At 49.1% G+C, this 12,450-nt stretch overlaps 1 protein-coding gene across 1 annotated transcript in view; it reads right to left on the reverse strand.

Annotated features, from left to right (window-relative positions):
* Nucleotides 1–12,450, reverse strand: part of Lrrc38 (leucine rich repeat containing 38) — a 19,361-nt gene continuing 6,911 nt past the window's right edge. The window contains exon 2 of the mRNA XM_040757467.1: nt 1–1,194. Within this exon, the coding sequence (XP_040613401.1) occupies nt 941–1,194 (254 nt within the window). The 3' untranslated portion in view covers nt 1–940. The remainder of the gene's footprint in view (nt 1,195–12,450) is intronic.

Consider the following 12,450-nt stretch of genomic DNA (forward strand, 5'->3'; position numbering starts at 1 on the left):
TGAGGGTTTATAAATAACAAACATTTATTTCTCACAGTTCTGGAGGCTGGAAGTTGGAGGGTAGGGTACCAAAACGGTTGAGTTCCTGTGAGAGACCATTTCCTGGTTCACAGATGGCTGCCCTCTCACTGGGTCCTCACCTGGTGAAGGAGCAGGAAGGTCCCCGGAGTTTGTATTACCAGGGCACTAATTGCACTCCAAATGAATCCATTCTCATGACCAAGTCATATCCAAAGGGACCTCTTCAAAAGCCCCTGACGCAGTGGGTCCCTAAAATACCCCCAGGAACTTCTTGCGAACCTCTGCCTTGGGTATCAGCACCCAGGCCAGCTCAGTGATGCTGGCTCAAGTCATCTCACATTCTTCATGCTGGGTATTGGGCGTCAACACAACGCAGGGGAGACACAGACGTTATCTATTGCATGTACATTTGCTTGTTCTTGGTCTAGCATCCCAAAGTTGCTGGGACCTTTTGTGAAGGAGAAGAATCCCTGCTCCCCTGGAGAGTGAGCTGAGCTTGAGTCTCCCCCTGAGAGCTCTGCCGTCTTTTTAGGGGGAAGATGACTCATGGTCCACAGCACAGCTGGTAATGACAACGGCAAAAACATCTCTGAGGTCAGACGCTGTGTGAGCTCTCACATCAGCTTGGGAAGGTTGTAAAGCTGTAAGCTATGAAGCCTGACTTGATTATCTTCACACACACATGAATGCCGCAGCCCAGCAGGTGGGCTCTGCTCAGGAATGAATCTCTCCATCCTTCCCATGTCTCTACTCTGCTGATTCTATGCTCTGGGATCGGCTGTCCCAGCAGGTGCCTAGGCAAGCTCTATCCCTTTCACGGCCTGGAGTGATGGGAGGCTTCTGTCTTCAGCATCTCTGTCTCCCTTGGAGTGGTACCACTAGCTGGGTATGGGAAAGCAAAGAGCAGGAGGGGGGTGGCTCAGTCATCCTCGTCATCATCCTCATCCTCCGTGTCCTTGTTAGGGGCGCACCTCTGGAAACACTGCACCACAGTGGCCAGGAAGAAGCTGGAGATGATGGCGGCGATGGACACGGCCACACCCGAGAAGATGATGATGAACAGGTCTGTGAGGGACAGGCTGAATCTACACTCGCTAAAACTCGCTTCTGACAGCTCCCGCAGGGCCACTCTCCGGTCCTCCATGGGCAGCGAGCACTGGATGGCATCGAGGCCTGTGGGGGGAGAGAGAGAATGAGAGAGGGTTAGGCTGCAGCCCATGACTGTAGAACTACCTTGCAGCAGGAACTCTCACACTTCCTTTGATAGCATAACCTCACAGGTTCACATCTAGGCATGGCAGCCCAGGCACTCAGCTCTGGGAAGATTTGTCATGTGTACTTTTTCCAGGGAGAAAAGGGGAGACATCGTTTTTTGAGAGGAAGCTGAGCAACCATCACTCTGCTTGCTAATTCTCAGGAAAGCCTCTCTTGTTCTCTATTTCAGTGTTTCCAAGCTGCAAAGAGCTGACCCTCGACCCTTTCCCAGCATCGTTTGAGAGTCAACTCTCTTTCTTCCAACTTTGTTACTTAACCGTCTTGTGTCCAGCAAAGAGCATTCTCACCCATTGCCTAGCACCCCCGAAACAACCTTGGGGTTCTTACCAGTGTGCCCCTTCTTCCCCAGCTCAGAAGAAAAATGGAAAAAGAATATTTGAGCTTTTTCCCTCCCTCAGTCCTGGCCCATCCCTTATACATCCATAGCCACCCCACCCATGTATTCCTCCATGGGAAGTTGCCTAGCAACCATACTGCACTCTCTACTCTCCCTAAATCCATGGAGCTGCTTTAGAGTCTCAAGGATTTAGATGACCCAGAGCTCTTCGGGGGACTTGTTTGGTTGGTTGGGTTTTGTTTGTTTGTTTGTTTTGTTTTGTTTTGTTTTGTTTTCAGGCATGGTCTCACTGTATCACCCTGGGTGGCCTAGAACTCACTCTGGGATGTGAGACAAGCTGTTTTCAAACTCACAGAGATCAGCCTGCCTCTGCCTCCCGAGTTCTGGGATTAAAAGTATGTGTTACCATGCCTGGCTTCCTTTTTCCCCCCTTCTGGTTTTTCTAGACAGGGTTTCTCTGTGTATCTTTGGAGTCTGTCCCGGAAGAACGTTAGTAGACAGTAGGCCAGGCTGGCCTCGAACTCATATAGATCCATATATCTCTGCCTCCAGAGTGCTGAGATTAAAGGTGTGTGCCACCACCACCCTGCATCATGCCTGGCTTCCTTATAATAACTGACACATTAATTATACTAATTACTGAAAGTGACTTCCTATTTCTATATATACATATATACATATGCTGTACCATGATTCTGTCTGCCTTACTGCTTTTATTCACAGGCTCTGGTGTGTGTGTGTGTGTGCATCCTGGGAAGTCAGAGGCATTGGATCACCTAGAACTGCTTGACACCGGTGCTGGGAATAGAACTAAGGTCCTCTGAAAGAGTAAGAAGCATGCACTTTTAGCTGCTGAGACATCTCTCCAGCCCCTTTTCGGTTAATTTTTGAGACAGGGGTTCATTATATACTTGAGGCTGATCTGGAATTCACTATGTAAGCCCAGGCCTCTGTCTCCCAAGTGCTAGAATTACAGGAATGAGCCACCATATCCATTCTGATAGCTACCCACTATCCAAAGATTCCCCAAAAACAAGAAAAAGAGAGTCCTGCCTGGGGCGTGAACATGAGCTCTAACAGCCACAGGCAACATGCAGCCCTCAAGCACACAGCAGGTTCAGCTAGTGAGTAGCCCAGCCATGCAAACCGATCTCTCGAACCTCTGAGCCCATTCTTCCCAGGTTGCATCTCCCGAGTCAGTTCTGATCTCCACGCTGTTCTTTATGCCTGGAGATTAGCCTTGGCATTTTTACAAAGCGGCATTTTTAGAAAATGTCATTTCACATTTCTCTGCGGCTGGAAGAAAAGGGCTTATTTGGGAAAACACTACACGACCCACCAGGAGTGGAGGCTGGGCCTGCGCTGAGCTGTGGTAAGACACCCTGACTTAATGGCTTCCCCAGACTCACAGAGGGCAGGCAAACAAGAGGAGCTGGACAAGGACAGCTGGCTGGGTGGACAGGGCCAGGCAGAAGAGTGTGGAGATCTGTCCCTGAAGCCATCCGCAGCAGCACCCGCAACTGGAACAGGGCTCCAATGCTGGGGCCTGTGACTTCGGGCTTCCCTTCCCTCTTTAACAATATCTTACCATAGACTGGGTTTCTCAGCCTGGCACTGGTTTGCTTTGGGTTTTATTGCTGTTGTTTGGCAGTTTTACATATGTATATAACGCAGTTAGTAATTTTCACACACGCCCCTACTCCCACTCTCATTCCTGTCTCCAGAACCTTTCTTCCCAGCATGCCCACATTTTCCATGTCTTCATATATGTGGTTCACTGAGTTAATAAGGGCTGTGGTATTGATTGATTGATTGATTGATTGATTGATTGATTGATTGATTGATTTAAAGTCATGCGGGTTTGTGCGTGCGTGTGTGTGTGTGTGTGTGTGTGTGTGTGTGTGTGTGTGTGTGTGTGTGAAAAAAGGTCAGAAGTATCACATTGGGATCTGGAGTTACAGGCAGTCGTGAACTGCCTGTTGTGGGTGCTGGGAACTGAACTCTGGCCCTCTGGAAGAGCCATACACTCTCTTAACTACTAAACTGTCTTTCAGGCACCTTGGGTTTTGTTTTTGAGTCTCACAAAAAACAAAACAAAACAAAAAACCTGAAAGGTATCTTATTTAAGTGTCTTAGCCACCATTTGAATATGGTAAGCATATACACTATCTTTTATATTTTTATTTATTTTATCTTATGTGATATGCCTGCATGTATATCTGTATACCATGTACACGTCATGACCTCAGAGGCCATAAGAGGGCATCAAATCTCCTGGAACTGGAGCAGTAGGTGGTTGTGAGCTAATGCAGGGATCCTGGGAACTAGACCCAGGTCCTCTGCAAGGGCAGCCAGTACTCTTAACCTCTAAACCATCTCTCCAGCTTCAGCTATACGCTTTCTAAAACACTAACCAAAAACACCTTGGAGAGTAATGGTTTATTTGGCTTTCAGGTTACACTCCTGATGGGGAAGTCCTGTGTATATGTCAATAAAGCACTGTTGGCCAATAGAGAAGCAAGATAGGTGGGACTAGGAGTCCAGGAGGACTCTGGGTAGGAGAAACACAGGGAGTCATCATGTAGCCCGCCAGAGAAGTAAGGTGTCCGTCCAGTAAGAGAAATACTTAGATGGGTTAAATACGTAAGTCAAAGATAGCCAGTAAGAAAGAAGCAAAGAGCCAACAGCTTCATAATTAATACAGCGTCCTGTGTGTTCATTTGGGGACTGCAATGTGGCAGAGCCCAGACGACTGGTGGGGAAAAAACCAAAGTGGCTGGCAAGGAAAAGGCTTCTCTCTACACACTCCAGTATCAGAGAAGTCAGGGCAAGAACTCAAGGCAAGAGCTGGTACAGAGGCCAGGGAGGAGTGTTGCTCACTGACTTGCTTCCCATGACTTGCTCAGCCTGCTTTCTCATACAGCCTAGGGCCACCAGTCCAGGGGTGGCCCCATCAGTGATCCACTTAGAAAATACCCTAAAGACATGCCCACAGGCCGATCTGACAGAGCCAGTTTCTAAATTGAGGTTTCCTTTTCCCAGATGACTCTAGCTTGTGTCAGGTTGGCATACACTTAGCAGGGACATGTAACTGTTAGATGTGCCACTCTCCCTCGATGAGCCCACACTTGGGTCTATCTTACTTTCCAGGACTCTTGGAGCACACGCTCTCAGGTGTTGTCTCGTCTGTCCTGCTGAGTCCCCTTTTCTAACCCTCACATTTAATTCTACATTAAAATATCTTTAATAGAATCTCCAAGCTTCATAAACTGACCTGTCCTGGAATTCTTTTCTGTGTTGAGTCAAAAATCCTGGTTTTGGGGGGGGGTCCCTAAAAGCCGGGGAGAACTTCTGCTGGTAGCTGAGAGTGCCATTGGGGGGGGGGGACTGTGTCTCCTGTGCCTCCACTGAGAATTCCACACAGTGCAGACCTGCATTATTTCTTTATAACTGCCTCAGTAACAACCCGTAAACAGGGCCACCCAAACGAGTTGGAGTTGGTTATGGTGGTTCACACCTGTAATCCCAGGGTGCTCAGGAAGCTGAGGTGGGAAGATAAAAAGTTACAGGCTAGCCTGACCTACATAGATCATGTCTCAAAACAGAATTTAAAAAACAAAAAAGGATCCAGGCAGTGGTGGTGCACACCTTTAATCCCAGCACTTGGGAGGCAGAGGCAGGCGGATCTCTGTTGAGTTCAAGGCCAGCTTGGTCTACAGAGCAAGTTCTGGGACAGCCAGAGCTGTTACATAGAAAAACCTTGTCTCAAAAGGCTGGGAGTATAACTCAGAAGTAGAACTCTTCTTGCCTGGCATGCGCAAGGCCTGTGTTCAATCCCCAGGACCACACACAACAAACAAAACAGGTTCAATCTAGAGCAGAGTAGAACATTGAGTACCATGACACATGCCTGAAGTCAAAGTTCAAGATTGAGACTAGCCTGAGCTACAAAACATAAGAACTTGTCTACACACACACACACACACACACACACACACACACACACGCACGGGGACATACATATCCTCTCCCAGCCGCAGGCAGCACACAATCACAATGGAGTTAGTGCCTCTCTGTGCCAGGACAACACTTAAATTCAAAGGAAAGTGGAGCCCACTTGGTCCAGCAGCCGTTCCTGATGCCCCTCCCAGTGGGGTTCAGCTCTCCAAACCCCCAGAGCTATCTTCCCCTCACTACGGGCTTGTTGGAGGTCTTAGTGACTTCTGAGACAGGGTCTCACTATGTAGCCAAAGTTGGCTTCCAACAGACAATCCCCTACCTCTCCCTCCTGGGCATTTGTCAACCATACCTAGTTTATAGTGCCAGCGATGGAACCCAGGGCTTCCTCCATGCCATGCAAGCAGTCTACTGAGCTGCAGTCCTGTCTTTTTCCTGAGTCCACTTCCTCAGCTCTGAGGACCAGCTGGCATCCTTCCATCAATAGCCTTCCCTGCGTACCCAGTCAGGGCTGGCTCCTCTCGCTTATGTCCTGGGATGGGTTATGAGAAATGGAATTCAAGGATGAGCTAGTCCCTGTCCTAACAACTACTGTCCCACAATCGCACATTATCTGCAGCTGCTCAGAAGTCCTGTAACACCGCCATCTGGGAGGCACGTTCATCTGGGGGGGGGGGGGCGTAAGAAAGGTGTCAGTGCAGATCATCTCCCTTCCTGGGGTGACTTCCCGGTGGGCAGCGTAAGTGACCTCCTGACCTCTGCCTTGGGGCGCCACTTCCTTCTCCTCATTCATCAGACCAGCGAGCTCAATCCCGTCCTGGCTTAGCTTCTCTTTTGGGATGGGTGTCTCGGTGCTGTGAGAGGTGGGGTGCCCCTCCCACCAGCACCCCCCCCCCCGGGCTCCATCCTCTCGAATGATGACTTCTCCCCACAACTGACACCTGAGTGGCGAGAGTGACAAACTGCCATCCTAGAAATAGACAGTGACACAGCAGATGGCGGATTGAGATTAATCTCTCCAGCCTGGCCCGGCCCCTCGCCAAGGAACAGGCCCGGCCCAGATCTCTCTCAGGGGGCCTTTCTTCAGCTCTGACCTCCGGAGAGCCTCTCAGTGGGATTGACTACAGGCTCCCCCTAAGCACTTCTGTTGTTAAAGATAGGTTTCTGCTTTCCTAATTCTGCTTATTAGGCAAAGCCCTCATATACCTGGAGACGCCAGCAATAAATGTGCAGAAGGCAGATGCAGGAACTCATAAACACAATTTGCACAACGGTTTAGGCCCTCTCTAAGTCCTCTTCTAGGTGTAAGCATTCACAAATCTGTCTGGTAGAAATATCTCCAGCATCATGTTTGGTGACCGTATTGGGAATGTCTTTCCATTTGCCAAATACAGCATACCACTTTCAGGTATTGTCTCACTGTCTCCCAGGCTGATATCAAACTCCTGGCATCAGGAAATTCTCCCACGTCAGCCTCCCAAATCTTGGGACTATAGAATAAAATGCACTTTGGAAGCTAGAGAGATAGTCGAATGGTTAGACGAGCTTGCTGTGCAAGCATGACGAGCCAAGTTCGAATTTCCAAAGTCTATATATTCTTTTTTCAAAAGGTAGATGAGGCTGTTCGTGCACTCGTAATCCCAGCATCGACATTTTTAAGGTGGGCATAGCCACATGCACACCAATAAGATAAGTGCTGTAGGAGACAGGGACAGGCAAATGGCTGGGGCTTGCTGGCTGCCAGCCTAGCCCTAAGTTCTGTGAGAGACTGTGCCCAAAGGAAACAGGAAGATCATGACATCAGATGTACTCCGGCCTCCGAATGTGCTTTTTAGCAAGGGTGCATGAACTGCAAGTATATAGCCCGCACGCTCACACATACGTGCACATACATGTGCACACGCATACACACTTGTGTGCGCACGCACACACACACGCACGCACACATGCAGGCACACACACACATGAAGAGACATACAAAAATACACATTCAAAGACTGCAGGGTATTTTATGGTAGAGGAGTTAAGATCTTCCTCCTCTTTTCCCGGATATTTCCAGGACTGTGTTTTCTCCTATTACAGTTTGTATTGCATTTTATTTTTGCACTGTGGGTGGAGGGTGTGTGACACAACGCGCTTGTGGACATCAGAGGACAACACGCAGGAGTGAGTTCTCCCCTTCCACCACATAGGTCCCAGGGAGCAAACTCAGGTCACCAGGCATGGCAGCTGTGCTCCTTACCAGCTGAGCCATCTCTCCAGCTCTGGCTGGTCATCATCAACCAGACAGGCTGTAGAAAAGAATGTCACCGGTAGATCATCTAATGCTCTGGTCACCAGCTGAGCTGCACACTCTTGTGCAATCAGGGGCCAAGACCTGTGCCATATTGTCAGTCTTCCAGGGAAGTGTCAGAGGCCTTAGTGACAAGGAAGGCTGGGGGAAGGGGTGTGGTAGAGCCAGCCCAGCCCACTCTCTCCTCACCTGGGGCTGCAGCCCTCAGGCAGGCTGTCCTCTCACACCTTGGAGGAAGGGAGCCATGGCTTGCTCTCCCACAAGGTGAGCCTTCAGACTTGCCTCTTCAGCTTGCCTATCACTGGGCTAGAGGGAGCACACCCTGTGCAGGTTAAAAAAAAAAAAAAACCCTCCTCTTTGTCTTTCCCTGCCTGCCTCACAGAACTTTTAAGTCAAAAAAGAAGAAAAAAAAAAAAGCTGGGGAAATAGCAATTTGAGGCCTTTCACATCCACAGTTGTCACATAGTGGAAGGTTCTAGATGTGTGAGAAGACGCCCTCGATGGCTGAACTCCCATCCTTCCCCAGCTCCCCCTTATAGATGAAGGGTCTAGGGAAATCAGACAACTTGCCTGTGGTCACTATGATGGCTAATCTTGAGGGTGGGCACTGCCGTTGAAGAAACGCCTCCATCAGATTGGCCGTGTGTGTTAGGGGTTCGAATGCTGACTGATGCGAGAAGTCCCAGCCCACTGTGCTCAGTGCTGTCTAGGCTGGTAAGCCTGGAAACGCCATTAAGTAGTGTTCCTCCACGGTTTCTGCATCAAGCCCTGTCCTCCTTGGGTTACTGCTCTGGATTCCTTCAACGATGGACTGTGTGACCCGAAGGGTGAGCTCCAGCTCTCACTTCCCTCCGCCTTTGATCTGTAAGATGAAGCCAACCCTTCCCCCCAAGTTGGTTTCATGGTATTTATTACGGCGTGGAAAGCTGAATAGGACAGTCACCTAGACTTTTGGTCTGGACCCCCAGTCTCCTGACATCCTGTTTAGTGTCTTTCCAGGCACCTGTTCTCTGACACTCTGACCTTCTGGAGAAGGTGTAGGTGCTGTGGTCTCAGCTGGAGCTATTTCGTGCCACAGAGGCATGCTGCATGGGAGCCCGGGAGACTTGCTCCTGATCTGGGGTGCCAAGGAACACTGGCTCTAATTTCCCGTAGTGCTAACGTTTGTTTTCTATTGCCACTTTCATTAAATATCCAGCATCACACAGGGGAAAATTCCCAATTATCCTCCCTGTCTTGGCCGGCAGACACTCCGTCTGATTAAATAATAAGCTGATTTCATGGAAATAAGGATGTATACGCAGCATCGGGTCAAGGGCTCATCCTGGAGCATCCTGGCACCGTGCAGCCAGAGCTTCTCAAGCAGAAGTTGTCCCTATCAAATGGCCACTGCACAGCCCCTGGCCACCCCTCTCCTCCTCCTCCTCTGTCAATTTCATCACCTTGTTCCTCTACAACTGTGGCACTAACTGTATAGGACTTGTCTTAATTAGGGTTGCTATTGCTGTGATGAAACACCACGGCAGAAAGCAACTCGGGGAGGAAAGGGATTTGTTTCATTCATGGTTCCATATAACAGTTCATCATCAGAAACGCTATGGGCAGGAACTCAGGCAGGGCAGGAACCTGGAGGCAGGAGCTGATGCGGAGGCCATGGAGGGGTGCTGTTTACTGGTTTGCTCAGGCTGCTTTCCTATAGAATCCAGGGCGATCAGCCTAGGGATGTCATCACCCACAATGGGCTGGGTCCCCCCACATCAGTCACTAATAAGAAAATGTCTTATAGCCTACAGCCTATAGCCTGATCTCATGAAGGCATTTCCTCAATTGAGGTTCCCTCCTCTAGCTTGTGTCAAGTTGATATCAAAATTAGCCAGCACAGGTGTAGAATGAGTTCTAATAGGTCTTAATAATATAAAAACCAGAGTCAGATATCAGGCTAAATTTATTAAGACCTATTAGGACACATACGACACACAGGACTTATCATTTTGTGTCTCATTTATTTCCTTTTTTGTTTGTTTGGTTGGTTGGTGTTTTGTTTTTGAGATAGGGTCTCATTATGTAGCTCTGGCTGTCCTGGAACTCATTATGTAGAGTAGGCTGACCTCAATCTCACACAGATACACTCATCTCTGTCTCCTGAGTGCTGGGATTAACGTGTTCATCACAATGCCCATTTTTAAAAAATTCTAACATACAACTTTAATAGTAAAAGGATTCTGGTTGGTTATTTTATGTGTATCAGTTTTCGCCTACATGAATGCACGTGCAATGTACTTGGGGGCTAGAAGAGGGCATCCACTGGAATTACAGATGGCTGTGAGCCACCAGGTGGGTGCTGGGAACTAGACCCAGGTCCTCTGCAAGAGCAGCCAGTGCTCTTAGCTGCTGAGTCATTTCTCAGGCCTTTGGAGGTTCTCGTTTGTTTTGTTGCCTGACTGACTGATAACTGAGGCTTGCTACTTTTATAATCAAGAAAACTGCTTTTGTTTTATTTTTAGAAAAAAAAAAAGAGTCACCTTGGAGCTGTCTAGGACAAAGTACCCCCATGACTTTCAGGCAAGCTTTGGCTTTTCATCTGGATGACAGTAATCCCCATTCATTTGCCCGAGGCAAGCCTGCTTGACATCAGAAAATCAAGGCAGTTTCTGGGGCTCAGGTTGGGCTCCCCCATTGGTCCTGAGTTGAGACAGTCAGCAAGTTGGGTTAAATGATATGGTATAGGGGCTGAATAAACACCCCTGTCTGCCTTGGCACCCTCTCATGGAAGGACTCTGCCCACAGAGGTGCCCACTGGGAATCCCAGCCCTCTAGAGCCCGGGCACCCAAGGCAGATCTGCTGGCGTCTCTCTAGGAGACTTTCCTGGGGAGACTGGGGCTAGGTGGACCCAAGGCACTTCTGCTTACTTCTGCCATATCTACCTTCCTCCGCACCCACACCCTATATCTCCAAGTGTCAAGGTCACAGGACAACAGACTCAAGCATCTCCTTGTTGGTACTGAGGGCTATGACCATTGAGGATGCATGACCACGGCACAAGAAGAGGCCTGGCTGTATCAGCCTCGGCGATGAGACCCATTGGCACCTTTCCCAACATTTGTTCTCTTAGGCCTGGTGTAGACTGTGTCACCTGCTCCATGCACCTCCAAAGCCAGGCATGCAGGCCTGCATCTATCTGCCAGCTCCTGTCTCTCAGTCCAGGTGATCATCTTCCACCATGGCTCCAGGACCAAGGCTAGGGACCACCTATGAGTGGGCCTTCTGTGATGGCAACTCGGGCTGCTGGGCACATGTCCACACAGTGTGCGTACATCCTTATGAAAATATTTGCACAGCCGGAAATAATGGCATACAAAGAGGCAGAGACAAGTGGATCTCTGTGGATTCAAGGCCAGCCTGTTCTACACAGCAAGTTCCAAGCTAGCCAGAGTTACCTGGTGAGACCTTGTCTCAAAACCAAATAAATCAATAGAAATAAAAATGAAAGAAAGGAAAAGAAAAAAATATATGGATATTCTCACTTTTTTTTTAATCCACAGACTTTTACTTGAAAATAGCTTTCCAAGTCTCACACTCTTGATCGCAAAAGAAAAGTCTTAGGCCTAGAGACGGCAGGCAATTTGTGTAGCATCACTATGCTGACTAGTTTTATGTCAATGTGACACAAGCTAAAGTCATCTGAGAGGAGGGAACCCCAATTAAGAAAATGCCTCCCTCCGTAAGAGCAGACTGTTGGCAAGCCTGTAGGGCGTTTTCTTAACTAATGATTTGATGTGGGAGGGTCCAACTCATTGTGGGTGGTACCATCCCTGGGCTGGTGCTTGGTTCTACCAAAAAAAAAAAAAAAAAAAAAAAAAAGCAGGCTGGGCAAGCCATGAAGAGCCAGCCAGTTAGCAGCATCCTCCTGGGCTCTGCACTGGTTCTGCCTCCAGGTTCCTGCTCTGACTTCCTTTGATGATGAACCCTGATGTGGAAATGTAAGCAAAAGTTTGCGTCCCGAGTTGTTTTGAATGATGATGTTTCATCACAGCAATGGTAACCTAACTAAGACAGCCAACCCGCTGCAAAGGACAGAGCCAGGGAGCCAAGGCTCCCCCCAAGCTGTTACCAGGCTTCTGTGCTTAGGAAAGCCCCAGATGGGGCTTCTCCCCCGGTGCTCACTAAGGAAGTCTGGGGACCTAGGTATCCACAGGAGGCTCCCTGGTGGCTCTCAGATTGAGCTGTGCACCTGCCGGGCCTCTGTGAAGGAAGTGCTGACAAAGGGAAATCTGTAAAGAGCACGGTGTCTGTGACAGCGGTGTCATTACCAGATGCTTCCTGGCCTTGCTCCCATCTCCCTTTACCCTGGCTGGTCACCCAGGTGATTTCCAAAGTCCCTCTGGCTTCCAGGTCTGGAGTACTTTCTACTTAAAGAGATATCCGCCCTGTACCCTGGCCACATATTGTCCCTCACTACCTGGGAGCCACCAGAGCAGCTACAGAACCTAGGACCGGAAGGGAGAAGCAGCCTGATGTCATCCAGAACTAAGGACTGAGGGGAAAAGACAGTCTCCCTTCCCATGT

Source organism: Mesocricetus auratus, unplaced genomic scaffold (genome assembly GCF_017639785.1).
Source record: "Mesocricetus auratus isolate SY011 unplaced genomic scaffold, BCM_Maur_2.0 Super-Scaffold_100014, whole genome shotgun sequence".
NCBI classification, from domain to species: Eukaryota; Metazoa; Chordata; class Mammalia; order Rodentia; family Cricetidae; genus Mesocricetus; species Mesocricetus auratus.